The sequence below is a fragment of the Protopterus annectens genome, chromosome 2.part1 (genome assembly GCF_019279795.1).
Source record: "Protopterus annectens isolate FY-2018-M chromosome 2.part1, PAN1.0, whole genome shotgun sequence".
Lineage (NCBI taxonomy): Eukaryota > Metazoa > Chordata > Ceratodontiformes > Protopteridae > Protopterus > Protopterus annectens.
The window spans coordinates 1797577522-1797599038 of NC_056729.1; the positions used below are offsets into that span (position 1 = coordinate 1797577522).

Below are 21517 nucleotides of genomic sequence, written 5' to 3' on the forward strand. Positions count from 1 at the left end.
CTTACACCTGCAGTCAGCCTATTACCTCATACTGAATTAACTATCGCTTACACCTGCAGTCAGCCTATTACCTCATACTGAATTAACTATCGCTTACACCTGCAGTCAGCCTATTACCTCATACTGAATTAACTATCGCGTACAGCTGCAATCAGCCTATTACCTCATACTGAATTAACTATCGCTTACACCTGCAGTCAGCCTATTACCTCATACTGAATTAACTATTGCGTACAGCTGCAGTCTCTCACACCTGCCGGCTGCACAGAGTCAACCTCACTCTTACTTCATTACTTCATCCAAGCAACAATGCCTTCCTAACTTGAGATTAATGATAATATATGCACAATACTTTTGTAAAAACAAAATAATTGAATAGGCCTGTTTTCACAATAGTTGCAATTGAAGACTGTCTTCTCAGAAGAACAACATTTTTTGCAGATGCTAGAAGCAGGCCACTTAGATGGGGCTTCTTCCCCATACCATAATACAAAAAGCTATCAGTTTAGGTTGCGCTATCTTCAGTACTATACAAAACTGGGCATAAGGTACCACACAGTTTTTGAAGAGGCTTATGTAGGTTTTATTTCACACACATTCACACAAAAAATTAATGCACAAAGATTTTTTTAGACAAAATCATGATATTCAGAATTTCAGATAAGATGGAGCCTGTTTACATGATGAGGAGTAAAACGTTCGACATTAGAAAATTGCAACAAGAAAGGTAACCTGCAGAGAACTTTAAACCATTCCCATTGTGACAGTGAATCAGCATACAATGCGAGAACCAGTGATTACAATGCCTGTTAACAGCTCTTTGCTTTAATGTCTTGGTCAAGCAGATTCCCTTAAATAATCTATATCATCTCAGTGACCCCTCCCCCACCCACCCAGCTGTACCTGATGTTTTCAGTATAGAGGATTATTATTGTATTAGATTAAAATTAAAAAAGAAAAAAAAATTAATATTTTATAAATAAAAAAATGAAACTCACCCACATATTTAAACACACAATATGATTGAAGTCCATAAAGTATATGTGTTGCATCATTTTCACAGCACACTTTACATTAAAAAACAACTAAAGCCTACATCTTCTTTGATTGTTAAGTAACAATATTACTTGAAGGCCTACAAAGTGCACACACGGACAAACTTGTGAGAAAGGTGAAGAACACATTATTTCATTAAAATGCATTGTCAAAAGACTGTTCTTTTATTGTAGCCATTAGTGAAGGTCCATAGGTTAAACTTTGAAATATAGTCAGATAATGTTAGGTCCGTCTCTTGTGCAGTGGTAAATATGACACTTATTATCCCATATTCAGAAATATCCATTCTGCTCTGAAACCCTCCCTAAATTTGCTGTGTATTAAATACTACAGTGTGATACAATGAGTTACAGTATTGGCTGTATGAGAACATTCTTCATGCTTTAGCTAATGGAAAGCACTTAGCGTTACAGAGCTGCAAGTAGGCCTCACAGCATGGATAATAAATTACCTATATAGTTCTAACAGATGGCAACTCTCCAGTGCAGGGGAAAGATATAAGAGCAGGCCAGTAAGGGAGAACTTTTTCCTTTGCAGACCCTTCTCATTTTGATCATAAAGCAAATTTTTGGACTCAAGGACTAGTGACCCTTTCTATTTTCTCTTAGCTACACTTGCAATTTCAAAAAAAATGTCACTGCAGGGCAACCAGAAAATATGCACAATGCCAATGTTAGTGGAAAAACAACAAAGATATATTTTGGAATATGTCATATGTTACTAAACTGCAGTTTAAAAGAAATGGCTTTAAATACCGCATTTGAATTTATTCCTCATGAAAGGAAAGATCACGCAATAACATTTTGCACTGTAACATCTCATATTAATAAACAAGAAATTATTTCTCTGTTTCAGACAATCAGTACTGAAGCTTTCCAGCATAGTCATTTATACTATATATCCGGTCCATTTCTGTGTTCAGTTTTGAATGCTGTATAACAGGATTATAATTTAGCCACATACATTTTTGTCAGTTTGTTTTACTTAAAACAAGTTATCTAACCCACAGTGTCACTAACTAGTGATACTGGTCTGTATTTAGGGAGGTCAGCTGGGTAATTTAGTCACCATCACTTGATGGACTTTCTGTGTTCAGTGGTGTCACTTTTGAAATACGATTATTGTCCTTTGAAGAGCAGCTGCGAGTGCAAAGCTGGCAGTAGGCACAAATTGAGTTACAGCAGGGAACAGCACTGCACACACTAAGTCGCCAAACAAACCACCCAGGAGACCAGCAACACCAAACCAGCAGCACAATCCCAGCAGTTATACCAAGGATGATATACAGGGCGATGAGAGAAAAGTACATCTTGTCATCTGCAGAGAAAAAATGATACAAGCAGTTACACCATTGCTTACCTGCATAGATTATAATGCACAAAATATTAAATGATGCAATTATTATAAGAAAGACATTTCAGTATGTATTAGTGCTTCTTTTAACTAATAAACTGGAAGGGTACATAAAATGTCTTTCTCAGGTGGACTATATCTGCAAGTGACAATAACACTGAAGATAGTCTCCAAAGGTGATTCACAAATGCTAGCTTTATGAGTGCTCGATTCCAAGTGTCTCAACAAATGTCGCACACGGTAACTTCCATAATGTGCCATTCTATAAAATGGCATGGTGTGCACACACCATATATATTTTTAATCGATGGAGAACAAGCCATTAGACTGTCAACTACAGTCTGAGTGTCAGTTACACTTTAATCTAAAAAGCTGACATTACATATGTAATGATAACATGCATAGCCCTGCTGGAAATCAGCACAGCATTAAAAGACCTGACTGGCAAATCCAATGGGAAATCGGCTCAGCTAAGTGACTTAGAGAATCCTCTTTTCTGAATCCTTCACTCATTAAAAAGTGAATACTGCACACTTCATACCCCTTTACACAATCTGAGATTCTCCATATCCCTACAGCTGTCAATGCTTAAGTCATAATTCCTTTTATGATATTATACCTATTTGTTGTTTTTTTCACTGACATCAGGATTTATTACAAAGGATTTGTTGAATTATTCCTTGGTCAGTTTTTCTTCTCTTTTCTTATCTTCCCATTAGATATTAATATTTTCATTGCCTATTCAAGTCCTTAATTCAAGCAGGTGAGACATTATTCTAAGGACTACCTTTGGCCCTCTTTGAGTACAGTATAGAGGGGCATCCTGCATTCTTTACCAAAGTTCGAGGAAGGATAGAATTCCCTCATCTGATGTTCTATTCCTAGAAAGATAGGCTGGTGTTACTAACACACTGAATGAACCCCAGAGTATCTTGTGGTCTGAAAAAATCTAAAGTCAAATTATTTATATAAGCTAAGTAGGACTCCTGTGATGCCCAATGTCTAACTATTGCTGGATATGTTGGTGGGGGCATTGACAATCATGCATTATTTGCAGTCAGAAGCAGAACTACCCATTGCCATTAAACTAACATTATAGAAGGTGCATCAGCTTTAGTGACTTACTGTGACCAACAAACCATATATGTTGCTCGCTTTCCAAGTCACCTTACTTCAAAAGTTTGCCATAATAAAAAAATTCTTCCTTTAAACTGAGTGATAGGGGTTTCAGTTGTTGGGTGTTTGGAGTTCTGTTAGATTTTTCCAGCAGTTAGTAGAAAATGACAGTTAGATGAGTGAATCTACTGGATTATAACCTACCCTCTCAGTCCTGGCTGCTAATCTTTGAGATGGGGAGCATTCCAACCCTGGTACTGAATGGGAATAAATCCTGGATCTGGATAAAATCCTTTTGTGTTTCAGACTAGTAAGCATCTTTCCACTTTACATAAATACATATGTAATATGATGTGTCAGATTCACGTCTAAAGGTCGAAATGTCAAAACATCAAACTTCTGAATAATGCAGACCAGAAGATCGAAGTTTTGAAATCTCGAACCAAAAAAAAAAAAACATCCAAAACGTAAAAACTACTACTTTCACATTTTTTGCAGGAGGTAGCCCCACTGCATCCCCCACACCCCCTGCTACTTAAATATACCACTCCAATATCACACTACAGTGAAGAGAACGGTAAAGTTCCCGTTCCACACTGTACACAGATCTCCACTGAAATGTTTTGAGATTTCAAAACTTCGATCCTCTGGTCTTCGTTCTTCAGAGGTTCGATATTTTGACATTTCAACCTTTAGAAGTGAATCCGATGTGTCAGATCATGCAAGGTTTTTAAGGTATTGTCAAAGGTATCACAGGTTATTCATGCTGTGGGAAGGAAAAAATGTGCTGTTGTTTGTCCTGCATCAATGCCATCATCATTATGGTGGCAGGTGTTTGTTTGCAGAATACCCCACGTATCCTGTACCTAACTCCTGATTTCAGAAGATGTTCTCTGCCTCCAACTCTGCTTCCTGGAGGTGTTTGCCCCCCCCCCCTCACAGTTTGTGAGATGGTTGTACATCTCTGTGATATGTCCTATTGTTCAGTCCTGTTGGTGATGCACAGCAGACTGTTTAAATGACATGAGAAGATGGCCTCATTTTGACACCCATTGTAAGGACATTTATTAGCCATGTTTATAACATTTCTTGCTTCCCAGAATAATTTGTAATGGATTGCATTGGCAGTATCTAGGAATTATTTCATGTCTAACTTGGACCCCCCCAGTTTTCTACATCTGCTATAGGCTATGCATAGTTTTCTGCATCTGCTATAGGTTTTGCATTTCGGTAAGCTAAACTGTCCCTTTTGTTATCTTAGAAACTATATTAGAATTTTTAAATGTTTGTTTTTTTCTTTCAGCATATGAACAACTTGAACTTATCAGACTATGGCACTAAAAGGAAAAATGGTGGATCTTTTCAATAGTTATTCCTGTTTGTGAAATAATCCGTTCATTTCCAAGATGTGTTCCTCCCCTGATTCTCTAAGTTTACAGGGAAGCACTTTTTGACACCTATTTAATGTTGTACCACTGACCTTATAATCTGTCTGTGAAGTTTGGTGTCATGTTGCCAATGTAAGGTGCATGCTTGTGCATTGCAGATCGAATTTGTGAAGCAAGGTTAGTGTGGTGATAACAATTTGAGTTTTAGGCCTTGCTGATTGCTATGAAGGAAACATTACTGGCTGTATTCTGAGACCCATAAATGTGTATTTCAATGGTTTCATTTTTGATTGCTTTCATTTGTACTTGCACTTTATTAAATTTACAGACTTACTGTCTTGGACCACCTACCTAATCCAAGATATAAGTGTAGTCATCTTATATTGACCACTGTTTACTCATCCCTTCCTCCAGTTATGGACTGGTGTCGCATATAAGAAGTCTAAACAATTCATCCAGTCTTAATTTGCTACCCTTTTTCTTCTGGCTACGTCTGCATAACTATATATGCTATCCTTTGTAATGAATATTAACACAAACATCCACTTAGTTGTCTTACTTTTTTTTACTCATCCGCTTATTACAGTACTTGCGTTTCCCTTCTTCTTGACCATTAATTACTGATTGTCTAAACCTAGACACATATCTTCCTCATACTGCCTGTTCATTGAACCAGGTTCCTGTCAGAAGAGCGAAGACGCATTCTGTCGAATGCACCTTCGTTGAACTGTAAATGTCAAAAATGCAAAATGACGAAGCAACTTTTAAGCGAATTCTTTCCCTGGGAAAGAAGTCGCTTGACCACTTCCATCACTTTGCCGTTTTTGGCACTGTAGTGCAATGTCGGAGTTGGTATATTTAAGTAGGGGTGGTGTGGGGGGCAAAGCCCCCCACATGGAGGGTGTGTGGGACAAACCCCCCTCACTTAAAATAATGTTTATTGTGGGGTTTTTTTTGGGGGGGGGGGCAGCAAATTTTTTCCCAGGCTGTTCGATCTTTTTTGTTTTCGTTATTTTGTGATTGATATAACAACGTTCGATCTTTTGATCCTTCGCTGTTATAACATAGACCCCATTGAACCACCCTTCAGGAATATTACCTCTATACTTGTCCATACCTACCTCAGTCCCTTTCCAGTGCTACATTATAAAATAATACCCCCCTCCAAAACCTTAACATGCATATACATCATGCATATCCTTCCTTTACTGTCAGGCTTCCCCATCTTCTCCTCATGAGCGCCCTCCTTTGACTATGCATATGAATTTCAGTATTTATTTCCCTGAGGTCAAAGGTCAAGCATATCTCAGTCAAGGTGTTCATGGATTTAACATTATCCAAAACATCCTAAAACAGCCGTTGTCACAAAATTTCAAACTTTTTCTGATAAACACAAAAATACCCATTTCCATCTTTCTTTGGCACACCTCTCTTTGTATTCTGATTTCCATCACCTTGCACTTACAGTTATTCCTCTGCTTAAACTATTGCACAGAGATCTCAAACTTATCACACCACGTGCTAGGATACATATACCACTGAATTCCCCGCTCATCTGCATAAAATTATTATAGCGTGTTATCTAAATGCCAGTTACATTAGATACAAAAATACTATGTTTGAAGCCAAGATATCATACCTCTATCTCCTAATATCAGATGTATACCTGAATTTTTGCTAAATTTACTTTTATTTATTTAACATTTGTTTACCGGGAAAGTCCAACTTGGAACGAAGCCAATTTTCTTTGGAGGCCCAGCAAGAAATGCTCTAGCTGCATGTCTTTGTAATATGGGAGGAAATCAGAGTACTTAGAGAAAACCCAAACGAATGCAGGGAGAACATGCAGACTCCACACAGAAGGCACTCCATCCGAGAATCAAACCAGAGAACCTCTTGCTGTGAGGCGACAACACTACCACTGCACCACTGCGCTGTTTGCTCTACTGTCTCATATACAGGTCTTTCGTGGCTACAGACTTTATGGCAACAGCAGCAGAGGTGCACTCCTGGTAGCTAAATATAATATAGTATGTACAGTCTGGCTGTTGCATGTCCCATCCTCCAGATCGGCACCTAAGTGGGTAATAATGTAATGCCTAGTAGGACAGCACAAAAATCAATTATAACCACTGTCAACATCCTCAGACACCATATGTTGTAACTCAAAGATCTGCAATGCACATATGGATGTTCCTTCACAATAATAGCACTGAGAATCTAGCAAATTTCAATCTACAGTGACTTAATTCTTCAAAATGCCTGCTTTTCCCATCTTTCTTTGCCTATAACCTCAAGCAACTTAAAAACACCACAACAAAGTCTAATCCATGACTCTCCTGTTGAGAAAATATCCTTTGATGAAACCATCACAAAAACAATGCAGCCTTTTGAATAGGGATCTAGACAAGTTTCTGATGTGCAGAAGAGCTCCTTCTGTGTTTTCTGTCTCCACGTACAAGTCTTCCAAATTTTACCTGTTGCATTAGGAGCATGGACAGATATGGAAAGAAGGGCTACACTTCAGAGCATTGGATTATCAAACCCAAATGACAAAAAAAATCTGTTATCTATTCATGGTGAATTGAGCAAGAATTTGACTAACCTTGAGTTTTCTGAAACAAAGTGGTAGGCAATTTCTGTGGTGGGTCAGGCTAATCAATTGGCTAGACATACCACTAAATAGAGTTATGATACAGTGGAAGCATCTTCCATGGTGTCTGCTACTGGATCTTTCATCAGAAGATTTGCTTGGCTTTATTCCCAGTCCTTCCCTGAGAATATCAAAGCTAAACTATTAGATTTCACTCAACATGGATTTTCTCTTTGGGCTTGCTGCTGCAGACCTGTTCAAGTCTTTGCAGGGGAAAGGTAAAATAATGCAAGATGCAAAAAAAAAAAATTCTTTCTCATCTCAGTACCCAGGTATAAAAGGAACTACCCAGCTAATCCTAATCTGTTTTTCCACAGAGATCCTATATTTGCTCAGAAAAGCAGAAAGATGTCTCGGAAAAGATTTCAAGACAAAGCTACAAGAGATTCCAGACAAATCATCCTAACTACTTTGTGTCTCTTCCTCCTCATCCACCTCTCCCCCTGTCAAAAAGACTAACCTCCTTCTTTCCAACTAGACAGCTCATCACTTCAGACAATTGGGTCATTCAACAAGGCTACAAAATAACTTGTAAGTAAATTCCAGCATTCAGAGACATTCCTCCTTCCCCATCCCACCAGGTGCAATTCTCCCTTCTATTTTACAGGGTCTTCTCGATCAAGGTATCATATAATTTGTATCACCACAGCATCTAGGAATAGGCTTTCATTCCTGACTTTTCCATAGTACTCCAGAAAAAGGAGACTGAAAACCCATTCTGGACATGTCTCACCGCAATACCTTTCTGAAGGCACCCTCTTTCAAAATTCTTTTTCTTCAAACTCCTCTCCCCTTCATTGTACCCCTAAGCTTTAATGGTATCCTTTGAAATGAAGGATGCTTGCCTTCATATTCCTATTTACCCTTCTTACTGGCAGTGCCTCAGGTTCTCAGACTGTTTATCTCACTTTCACTTTTCTGCTTTGCTCTTTAGGTTATCCACGATTCCCATAGATTTCACAAAGTGTCTAGCTCCAGCTATTGCCTTTTGCAGGACTCAGGGAATTCAAATAATCCCAACCTGTGACAGCCTTCTTATACAGATCACCTCTCAGGAACCTGTTAAGGTATGTCAACTACACTATCTCCCTTCTGCACAGGCTGGGCTTCACAATCAATCTAAAAAAAGTCTGCCCTGACCCCTACCTAGGAACTAGTCTTTCTGGTACTTCTAATGGTAGTGCGAGCTCTCTAAATGTATTTTCAGCCCCCACCTTCCTTTTCAATCTTAACACAAACAACCAAACCAAAAACCACATCCAAAGGAAGCCTTAATAGGCAAAAAATAGTAAAAATGAAAAATAGGCTTCCACCACAACGGGAAGTACACTGAGAAATTCTGTTAGGATACAAGCTTTACTAAAACGAAGAAATAAAAAGCACAAATTGTGCTGTTCAGATTGCAGGTCAAACAGGATAAGCACTTTCAGTTAAAAAAAACTTCTTCAGATCCTAGTGAAATTCCAAAGGCTCTGCAGTTGATGGCAGCTTCCATCCCCAAAATTCCCTATATCAAACTTCACGAGAAAGATCCAGTGATATATTGTCGCCAACTGGACACTCAGATTCTGATGCTACCTTTCTCCCAAAAAGAAAGATACATTGGTAGTCCTCTTAGGTGCAGCTGAATCCAAGGCTACCATTCAAATAGTTGTTTCCACTCAGGAAATGCACATAGCTGCATCACAACTAGCCTGGGGTATATGGGCTGGATCCTTAGCAGTTCAGGGTGAAAGAGAGGTGGGCACTTATTCATGCTCTAAAGATATTTTCTCTCATGAGGAATTCAGTAATCCTCTCAGGATTTTCACAAACAATGCAACAGTCATGTGGTCGATAAACAAATGGGGTAGAAAGTCATACAAACTCTACAAACTCTACATAGGTTTGTAAGTTCATAGGAGGTTTCTATACTAGTGGCTTTGGGGGCTTTACAAGCCTAGCTGTGTAAAAAACCTGTGTACCTTAATTGATCATAGCTGGATGGTCATTGTTAGCAGAGTGATTCTATGATCAGCACCAACTACCCCTGTCCATGAGGGACATCAGGCTGGTTCTTCTGGCTTAGAACCAAGCTGTTAAAGTACATCTGTCCCATTAAGCAGTTTACATTCCTTCCCAAAACAATGGTCTTGCAGATTCATTAAGCAGGTCTATGGAATACCCTCAAGAATGAATGTTGAACAGGGGAGGTCTTCTTGGAAATAGTCCACAAATGGGGTATTCCTCATATAGACTACACTCACAACAAACATATCAGACTGTTTTGCTCCAGGATCCCTTGTCTCAGGTCTAGAAGTTGGATGCCATGTTTTTTTTTTCTTGGGAGGGAAAGCTCCTATATGCCTTCCATCCATCTCCCCTAATCCTGAAAGTTCTGTTAAAGATACAAAGGGACAGACTGACAATCTTGATGGTGATTCATTTTGGCCCACACAGCACTGGTTTTCCCTTCTTCATCATCTGGCAAGGGGCCATCATCACAAGTTACACCACAGAGTGCACTTGCTCACACAGAAAAAGGGTTCTCTGCTTTATCCCAAAATGCTAGTTCTCAACCTGACATTGTGGATGATTCAGATGATGATTCTCCAGGACTTGAAATCAGCTTTTTGTTTCTTTCCATGAAACCAAATTGGGCAATCATGTCTCCAAGCACACAACTGTCAAATGGATTTCTAAGTCCATTTCCTTTTGTTATATCCATCTTGGTAAGTCCTTATCCTCTCTGGTTAAGGCCAATTCTAGCATAGCAGTTTCTTCTCCTGCAGCCTTTTACAAAGGAATTGATTCCAGGACTATTTTAGATGCAGTCACTTGGCTATCAGTGCACACTTTCACACCCTTCTTAATCCCTTTTTTCTAATGTTTATCTTGTGGTTTTATGTGCCAAGGGAGAAACCATCTCCATATCTTAATTCTTTTGCTAGTTATTTTCCTCAGGTGTCTCCACGTGGGTCTATATTACCTCTTTGAAATGACTCTTTACCAAATACCAATCCATCAACACCTATACAACAAAACCCAAATTAGCGAACATCAAAAGCCCAGGGCAAGGAAACAATTGCCCCCTAGCACACCAGAGCACACACTGCACTAAATCAAACCCACGTAAGTGGGGAGGCTTTGCCCCCAACCCCCCACATCCCCCTAACTATATATACTATCTCTGAGATTGCACTACAATGGGAAAAAGGGCAACGTTGTAGTGTTGGCTGAGTGCTTCCTTACGCTGGGAAAACATTCACAGTTCATGGAAGTGAATTTTATTGTATAGGTGTCGATGGATTGGTATTCGCTGAAGATTCATTTTGATAAGGTAATATAGAACCTTCCTGGTTGCCTGGCTTAGGTAGTCTGAGGATCTTATGTTCATATATCCGTTTATGTACACTTACACCCAGGGACTTAGGCCATATGATGGACATATGACTGTATGGAAGTTTTGGCTTTGGTACCCCAGGCCTACATCAGGTTATCTCTGCAAGATAACCCAGAAGGGTCTATATCAGAAGCTCGAACAGTCAAAACAGCAAACGCATTTGCTCTTTTGACCATTCAAGCTTCTGATATAGACCCAACCCAGAAGTATTGGAATACTGCAGCAGTGATCATTAGGACATCTACCATTATGGTAAGTTTTTACATAGGTGTACTTTATCAGACAGGACTGTGGAAATACTGAGTTGTACATGAACAGGCATTTCATGTTGGCAATCAGAAGTCATTTATCTTTGCACACAGAGAGTTGCTATGACCTGCATTCCCTAACTTCCTCACCGAATCATTCAGCTTCTTATCTCCTATAACACATGCATCTGTATATGTGAAATAAAGAGAAAAACTTTCTCATACTTTCACCCCTTTACTTCTATCATTACCGTACAATCTCCATGTTCATTACAAAAAGGCAGAATACCATGTTTATACCTTTCTCCATCTTTGTCTAGAAAACCAATTATCATAAGCAAAGAAATAGCTAGGCCATTTGGAGCCCAAGGTGAGACCCTCATTTGCCATATTTTTTAACAGGGTTGGGGAATAAAACACCTTGACAACAACTTTCCACAAAAACATAAGAGACTAAGAGACCAATGCAAATGGAAAATAACTGACACACATTAAAGCAAAGCAAAATGCAATAATCATGCAACCAAACTATTCTCAGAAAATCCTTAAAGAAATAGTATTCCTTCAGTCATTCAACTAATAATAATAACAGTTATGTGCAAAGACAAACTGCATTTATGCATTACATTTTAATTTGACACATCAGTCCACCATCAGTCCTGTTCTCCAAATAACTGGTATCCATACTTTGCTCTGGATTTACTTATAGATAAACAAATCCAAAAATAATAATCATTCAGCCAGGGACCATTCAGGAGCACTTAAAATATTAGTGTTGAGTTAACTTGAATCATTAACAAAATAAAAGAATGCTAATTAGAATACATATTTCTGAAGTAAAAACTAAATGAAAACTCCAGCCAAGCTAGAACTTCCACGGACTGACCTCTCAAACTCTTCTATCAGAGGCATGTGGGATATATGCAAATGACCCTTATGAACATCAGGTGTTTCAGCTATATGGCGATTCTGGAGGCCCATGACTTATTTCTTTTTTAAGTCGTTTCAATGGGCAATTTCAGGCCAATAAAGCCAAACCCCACTAGCTGTGGATATGCATATTTCAGCCTTAATGACTTAAAAAGAAAGTCATGGGAATTCAGAATCATCATATAGCTGAAACACCTCATGTTCATAAGGGTCATTTGCATATATCCCATGTGCTTCTGAGAAAAGAGGTTTGAGAGGTCATTCAGTGGAAGTCCTAGCTTGGCTGGAGTTTTCATTTAGTTTTTACTGATTGTTTTTTCTGTGTGATCTTCTCACCCTTTGTTATATTTCTGAAGTAAAGAAAATGTTTATATTATAACTGGTAGTTTCTTTATAATCATTGTCATTCTATAAAGTGCAATTCTTCACCATCTGCTTCCCCCCAAAAAGGTAATTGTTTAAAAAAAAGCCATTAAGCCAAACTACTACACTGATTTGCATTACATTTTAATTTGACACATCCACCAGTTGAGTCAGCCCACTGCATACCTCTCAACTATCCAGATTTCTGCAGAATGTCCAGATTTTTGCCTTCTTTTTCATCTGTTTCTCATAGCGTTTGTGGTTTTCTGGAAATCCACTGGTGATTGAAGTCACTAAATACAGACAAGCTATCCTTCAGAAAATGCATGCTATCACAAAACCTGTTAATTCTAGCAGACTGCAGTTTCTAACTTAATAAAAGCAATGTTTAAAAACTGTCCCTTTTTGGCCTTTGTCCTATCACCATTATTATGAAGACATTCACTAAGAAATTACATACATTTCAGTTTCAGACTTGAATTACATCCTTCAGAAAATGGCATGCCAACACAAGTCAAGTCTAACTTTATAAAACCATAATTTTTGTGAAGTCACTAAATAATGACATATTTGAGTTTCAGACTTCATGTTGTTCAGAAAATGCATGCTAAACACAAATCTTGTTATTCTGGCAAACTTCTATATTTATAAAAGCAATATTTTAAAATCTGTCCCTATTTGTCAGCCTTTGCCCCCTCCCACCGCTATTACTGTGAAGCAGACACCAGGTACACTAGCTGAAGGAATGGCCGTGGACTCGCAGTCTGTGTGACTTTCTGCTGATCTGGTCTTTGTCACTAAAGTAAGTGGAACCAGACAAATGAATAAGCAAAACAAAGCTAGTAGCAACTAACAAGGCTGCCAAGCCAAAACCTTTTATTATTTCCTTTTTTTATAAAATTATATTAACAGCAGTAGAGTCATAGCACACCCACAGTGAATGATTTATTTTTAAACAAAAAAAAAAAAAAAACAAGCAAAAGCACATCACTTATCTTGCTCTGGGTACCAAAGATAAAGCCCTGTGATTGCTTTTATTGCACTGCTTCTCCACTTGTGCAGCCAATCAGATCTTTATGGTGGTGCGCATTTGTGATGATGTATAGGGTCAGGAGGCACATTGGAGCATCTCAGACATGCATGTAGGATTCATAGGTTCATAGGTTCATAGGTTCATACTAGGCTATCTGCCCGAGGGCATTTATAAGCCTAGCCAGAGTGTGTGTGGCTTTCACCACCCCTTAGGATGAGAATACTATACCCACTAGTTTGCTGTGCCTCTGTCCAGCAGTGATACAGAGATGATTCCGGATCTCCCATCCACTCGTCAAGATTTCTCTTGAACAGAGTCAGTGAGGGCACTGCCTCACATGGACTGGGATTCTGTTCCATAGTGTAGGGAGTCTCTGGGTGATGAATCTGTCCCTCCAGCACGTCCTATTTATATCCGTGTTGAGGTTTAAGTCTCTTGCTCTCGTGGCTCTGGTGGATTTGGATTTTTGAGGTGGAGCATGTCCATTAATTCCGGGTTGGACATGGCCTTGTATGTCAGGCACAGATCACCTCTGAGCAGACGGTATGCGACTGAATAGAGCTGGAGTTTCTTCAGTCGGGCATCGTATGACATATGTTTGAGCCTTTATCCTTTTGGTGAGGAACTTTTGGGGTCTTTCCAACTGCTGCAGGTGTCGGGTAAGGTACATTCGAATGGGGCATTGTACTCAATCATTGGTCTGATAAGTGAAGAGTACAGGGTACAATGCCCTCTCCTGATCTGGATGTGAATCCCTTCATGATCAGGTGGGCAATGTAGAAGGTCTTCCTAACCACTTTGGCAATGTGAGTGTCAAAAGAGAGGTTACTGTCAACTTGGGTCCCCAGGTCCCTGATAACTTCTTCCGTGTTTAATGGATTACCACCTATGTGGTAATTAGGGGTTACCTTTTTTCCCAAAGGGTATGACTATACATTTTGGCATTTAGCTTAAGGCCATGGCTCTGGCACCAGTTATCCATTTCTATGAGACCTTTCTGGAGGATGTCTGTGTCTGATGGAGTGTCAATTATGGTGCCCAGTTTGCAGTCATCTGCAAATTTTGTCAGCCACAATCCCCTATGTTTGCCTGCACTTCAGAAAAATAAATGCCGAACAAGAGGGGGCCCAGGACTGAGCCCTGTGGGACACTGCTCGTGACCGGCTTAGAGTCTGACATGGCACCAGCAACTCTAACCCTGTGTGTTCTGTCCTTGAGCCAGTTTGCAACCCATCTTGTGACATATGGGTTTACATCTAAGCTGGTGAGCTTTTCTATGATGCCCGAGTGGGGTATTGTGTCGAACGCTTTTGCTAGGTCAAGGTAGGCTGTATGAACTGCCTTACCCTCATCAATGGCCTTAGTGACTGTTTCGAAAACGTCGACCAAGTTCAAGAGGCAGGATCTGCCCTTGACAAAGCCAAATTGGGTAGGATCCAGTGTCTGTACGTCCCCAATGTCTTTATTTATGAGTTCCATTATGATCCTCTCCATAGCTTTGCAGACAAGGCGCTTATGGGTGGTAATCAGGGTCAGAAGCACCGCCTTTGTGGAGTGGGACCACAGTTGCCGTACGCCATTCTTTGGGTACATATCCTGTAGTAAGGCTAAGATTAAACAGCAGCCTTATGTGTGGGTTTAGTTCCTCATTGAGTTCGTGTAGCACACAGCCGGGGACACCGTCCGGTCCCATTGATGCTGTGTTTTTTGCTTTAGAGAGAGCAGCTCTCACCTGGGCATCTGAGATGTTTGGGAGGCTAGACTCTGGTGGGATAGATATTTCTCCTTTTGGGGAGTGAGGGAGAAATTTGCAATTAACCTGTCTGCCAGTATGTTGGCAATGTCTGTGGGTTCAGTGATTTTTTATCATTTTGGACTAATTCTGAGCATATCTGGGAGTTTCCACCCAGGTTTCTAACATAGCTAAAGAAGGCTTTATGATTGTCTTTTGTGTCATTAGCGATTTTTCTCTCAAAGTTGGCCTTGGATGATTTTATGAGTGATCGTAGTTTTTTGCTAGTATTGATCAGAGATGCCTTCCCATTTAGGGATTTTGCTCTGTCATGTAGTAGCTTTCTCCTCTTGTTGTAGAGTTTGTTTATGGCTGGAGTCCACCAGACCGGGCCTGCCTTTGGTGGAAAGGGTCTTGATTTTATTAGGGATTGCTTGATCCATACATTCCTGGAGGTGCTCGTAGAAGGCATTTGTAAGGGTTTCAGCAGCGTGGGTTGTGGTTTCCACTGGCTCGGGGCCTTGAAGGATACCACTCCAGTCTTAAGAAGTGTGAAGTTTGCTTTTGAGAAGTTCTTCACTGTGGTCTTTTTGCTGGGGTGGGGGTGTGATGTGGATCTCCAGTGAGAGTAATTTATGGTCTGATCTCACCAATGAGGGATATACTTCGGTGGAGCATTTTGTCCCCATGTTTGTGATGATCAGGTCTAGTATATTTTCTCCTCTTGTGGGAATGGTGACTAGTTGTTCCATAGCATTTGAGTTTATGAACTCAAGGAACCTTTGGGCTAGGGTGTTGGGGCTTGAGTAATGTTCCCAGTCTATGTTTGGGTAGTTGAAGTCACCCAATATGATGGTGTTTGGAGAGACATTCATACTCTCCAGTGTCTTCAGGAAGGCTGTGTGGGTTTCCTGAGTTTGAGAAGGTGGTCTGTAGCATGTTACAAACTGTAGGGCAGTTTTACCTATGGTTAATTGCACCTGTATGGTCTCCGATGCTTCGTGCATTGCCACTAACCTGGAGGTGTGGGTATCCTTTATGAATATGGATACTCCCTCCTTTTGTGGTTCGGTCCGGATTTTGGGTCCGGAACGCATGATATGAGGTATAACCTGATAGTGCTGGGGTGCTCTCAGGAGCCTTGAACCAGGTTTCAGTCACAGCACAGACATCGATGTTCTCCATACTGAGGAGGGCTTCGAGGGCGTGCATCTTGAGGTTTAGACTTCTGGCATTGAGCAGTATTACCCTTAGTTTTTCTCCATTTTTGTTTTCTAGAGCGGTAGGTTTATCATTTGAGCCTTGCCTAAAAAAGGCACTATGGGGGTGGCAAGAGCCTTTGCCAATATCCGGAAGCCCAGGGGTGACAGGTGCAAGCCGTCCCTTGTGAAGCAGCGTGGCTTGCCAAGCATGTCATCCCAGGCAGACAGACATTGGATCCCCTTAGAATGACACCAGTAATTAAGCCAATTATTAAAGCTGATCATTTTGTCTCTGTATTGTGACATCATTCTTGGTGAGGGTAGGATACTGGTCAGGGTCATACCGGCCTGGGCTACATAATCTGAGAGCTCCTCTATGTCTCTTTTCATGTAGTCCAGGGAGGTACGTCTCAGGTTGTTCACACCGGCATGGACAATGACTGAGTCATACTTGTACTTGCTGTGGAGTGACCTGAGTGCTTGTGTTATGTGGCGGATTCTAGCGCCTGACAGGCAGCTTACTGTGATCTTTTCCTTGTTCAGTCTGGTGAGTGGGACGTCAGTGTGTCTGACTATGGAGTCACCTATAACAAGTGTGTCTGGCATTGTGTTTGGCCTTAAGGGCTGTGACTGTTTAGCACACTGACTTTGAGAAATATGTGTTGCATGTCTTATGTCTTGAGGTGGTAGTTGCTTGGGTGTCTGCTTTGGAGGCCTCTGTAGTTTTGGTAGATTTTTGATCAGTGCCTCCGAGTATGTCTTTGTGTGTTTATGTGTTTGTTTTGCAGTTGTGATAGTTCTATGTGAAACTGGGTTTGTGGTGTGCGTGGTTTCCTTCTCCTCCTGTCTGGTCTTGCCAGTCCTGAGTTGAGAAAGCTCAGCCTCCAGTTTGGCTATATAGTTGCATCTCTCACATGTATTTGTGTTTTGTGGGAGAAGGAGTGGGTTGTCTGTGTACATGAGGCAATTGTAACAGGGGGTTGAAAAGAGCTAAGAATTGACCCAAAATGGCCAATAGATTACAAGTTTCTGGCTAGAACCACTGCTCTAGGGACAAATAGGCTGCTCAGTGCTCCCCACTCCCACTGGTGAACAAAGAAGCTTCCCTTTATCCAAATAAGGATATGGAATAGCACAGGAACCAAGCCAAAGCCCAGAGATCAGCAAACTCTGAAGACTGGATGTTTTTTTCCCTTACTTTCTTGTTTTCATATATATATATATATATATATATATATATATATATATATATATATATATATATATATATATATATATATATATGTGTGTGTGTGTGTGTGTGTGTGTGTATATATATATATATATATATATATATATATATATATATATATATATATATATATATATATCTATATATATATAAAACCACCATGTGTCTGCTGTAGTAGGAAGGCTTTCTATGTAGCACACTTGATTAGTAAAAGCATTGCCTTGAGAGCAAAAGAGGTTATAATCCCGCTATACTCTGCACTAAATTGACCCATAATTGAGTATAATGCCCTGTTCGGCATATACTGTACAAAGCACCTGCAGCAATTGGAGAGACCACAGTGGTTTCTAATTAAGAAGATCAAGGGACCCCAGCACATACCATACACAGACCGACTAAAGTCCCTGTCACTGTACTCTGCATCGTATAGACTTCTTAAGGGAGACTTATGCCTGACTTACAGAACAATATCAGATCCAAACCTAATTAAATTGCTGCATATCTGTAAATCAAATGGGACTAGGGCTATCCATTCAGGGATCTGAATATGGCCTGTGACTTAAATAGAACATGCTGGAGGGACAGATTTATCTCCCAGCGACTGCCACGTCTTTGGAATAGGCTACTTATTCATGTTAAACAGAGCACCTGTGTGACACTGTTCAAAAGGAACCTGGACAAGTGGATGGGACACTGCAAATTCCTAATGGGAATAGTGCCCACAACCCTCCTGGACATGGGCAACCATTACTAAAATGCAGTCTTTGGTATTAACTAACATTTCTATGGTATTACATTGGGATGAAACGGCTAGGATTGAAATGATCTCTATGTCGGTAGCCTAGTAGTCTCCTATGATCATATGATATATATATATATATATATATATATATATATATATATATATATATATATATATATATATATATATATATATATATATATATATATATATATATATTAAATTATATTGCCCCTCTCACCACATCCTTGTTACACTACTGATCATCAGGCATTGTATGACTTCTCAGTAACTTTTCTAATTATCTTCCAAATAGTTATTCTGTTCCATACCTAATAAACTTCATTGCTCAATCTGCATCAAAGTATCTCTTTTTGAAAACAAGACCGTACTGAGTAACCACTCTTAAATCCCTTTAAAATCCCTCTAAGGTTCCTTTCTTATCTGCCCCAGCCCTAACATATTTGTTTCCACTTGGATGATTTTAGTCAAGATTTTTTAATCCGTATTTATGCTAGTATTTTCCAGCCTCATCAGCCTTTAATTAATTTCTTCTGCATACTGTTGTACTCAGCAATTAACTCATTTTTTTTGCCCTTCTGTAGTCATCTTCAAATACAAGCTGTTATTTACTTCCTGTGTACTGAGGCATGCACAGAATTATTATTATGCATGTATTATTGCTGACTGATGTGCATTGTGTACCCAGGTTATAGCTGAGAAGGATACATAGACTAGCCCCTTAACAAGTAAATAAATTTAACAGTGCCACAGGTCTCTGGTTTGAAATCATCTGCTTACCGCCGGACCCCCTTCCTTCAGTTCAGTTTTATCATCCTTACGTATATGTTCCACTTTCCTGTCCTTTTTTTTACAACGTTCCTTTAATGCTACCAAAAATATTCATATGCCTTTGTCTCTGCTTATAAAACTCAGAAGAAAATGCATCCATTATAAATACATCACCTTACTTTAAAGTCCTCAAAATCTCCTCGACTTCCTATACAGAAATACTTTTCTCTAACCTTTGACTTTTATTATCCTAGTCCCCTCAATCCACGCCCTTAAAATTTATTTTTCACTTTTGCTCAAAATGACCATGAACAACTTGGTAGTGCCCCTCACATTTTGTCAACTCATATAAGCCACATTTTTTATCTCGAAATCTTCCACTCACCATTGGTACTGATACTACGCCTTCAAAAATGTAGTCACTTCCTCCATCTTGCTTTCTCCTTACATTTTATTTCTACGTAGATACCAGGTCTTCAAGAACTCCACAGTCTTCACATGCATGCTAGGAGTCGTAAACAAGGACTGCACGTCTGTGCGGGGCTATTTCACAGAGTCACAGAGCTAATCACACATGCATTAGACATTGAACATTGGGGACCTTTGGTGTACTTTAAGCAGACTGACCTGGAGAGATTAGCTGTCTTCTGCTATCAAGTCATCCATAGATGGAACATTTTACACACTGAACTCTTCTTCCAGCCACAACGCGCAGTGGTTATGCATGCCTTGGACTCACCTCATATGGACTACTGAAATTCCCTTTAGCCATGACTTTCAGACTCTGAACTTGATTGGTTACAGCATAAACAGAACTATGATGCGGCCCACCTTCTTACTGGTACAACCCATTACAAGCATATTACTCAGGTCCTGTAAAGCATTTCTAAAGTCACAAGACATACTCAAAGTAGTAGTGCTGCTTCATTTAGTCCCACGTTATATAGGCCACCTTTACCTGAGTCTTAAACAACCTACCAAAGTTTGTGTGCTTCCCATCAAGCACGTCCTCTTTAGAATCTCCTATCTTGGTGGTTGAGAGAGTCACCCACTTTGGCTAGTTTCAAGAGGTCATTAAAACCCACCTGTTTGAACTAACTTGCGAATGTTGATTTTAGCCTATGATTTTAGCTTTTGCTGCATTCCAAAAAATATATATTACACTTACTATTAGTTGTGATAAAACCAATGGATATTATGGTTTCTATTTTGTTCTGTGGACACACTAAACTTTGATTTGATGTCATATACATCAAGCTTCTCTCCACAATCTTAGATCAGATTATAAGAACTTGACCCAAATCGATCGACTTACACTACAGAGAACGTAGTCGTTCATTTTGGTTCGATACTATGCAGGGAGGTTGTGCTTCAGTGAGGAACAGGGAATTCCCCCCCCCCGCAAAATACTATAAGTAATGTAACATTGACTGTAGAGTTCAAAGGTACGTTAATGTGCATAACAGGAAGTGAGTGACGTCACCTCCTGCTATGTTGACGTCACCTCCTGCTATGTCGAATACATCGAACCATGGTGGTCGATGTATTCATTTTCACTTTGGGTTACTATTTGAAATTTTGTATTCAGCATTTCAAGTTGACCATTGTTATTGGTCGACCAAAGCTGATTCAAAATGTCAATATATATATATATATATATATATATATATATATATATATATATATATATATATATCTATATATATATATATATATATATATATATATATATATATATATATATATATATATATATATATATATATATATATATATATATATATATATATGTTTATATATATATGTGTGTGTGTGTGTATGTCTGTTGTTTTTTTGTTTTTTGTTTTTTTTTTTTTTTTTCTAGTTCCTTATGTCAAACTGAACTGAGATGGTGAGTTTAGGAAACAGATTAGCCTTCAGCCTATCTGAAATGTGGCTTCTGTGAGTGGGAGTCATTCACTTTTGGGCATGATTTTTGCTCACATCATTTGCAGATGTAAAATGCGCCTGATCTAATTTTATGACTGAACACTGCGTTTTTCTTTCACATTTGTCCTTTAAAGAATGCAGACTAAATTCAAAATAATCTGGGAATCACTCACTCTTGCACTAGTTAGTGCAGAAACCCCTTTAAAGAGGTAGAAGGATCAGGTTTCACTCTGGTTTTGGACTGAGCTCTTATACAAACCTGCTGTTCTTGACTGGTTCCCTGTATTATTATCTCATGGCCTTTAGCTCATTGCACAAGGCATTCCATATCATTTTGGGCATTAAAAATTTAAATCAAAGTTATACC

The 21517-nt window shown here is 39.4% G+C and overlaps 1 protein-coding gene across 1 annotated transcript in view; it reads right to left on the bottom strand.

Moving 5' to 3' along the window:
- Positions 1-1197: 1197 nt before the first annotated feature.
- Positions 1198-21517, bottom strand: part of LDLRAD2 (low density lipoprotein receptor class A domain containing 2) — a 367903-nt gene continuing 347583 nt past the window's right edge. The window contains exon 5 of the mRNA XM_044063239.1: positions 1198-2373. Coding sequence (XP_043919174.1) covers positions 2117-2373 — 257 coding nt within the window. The 3' untranslated portion in view covers positions 1198-2116. The remainder of the gene's footprint in view (positions 2374-21517) is intronic.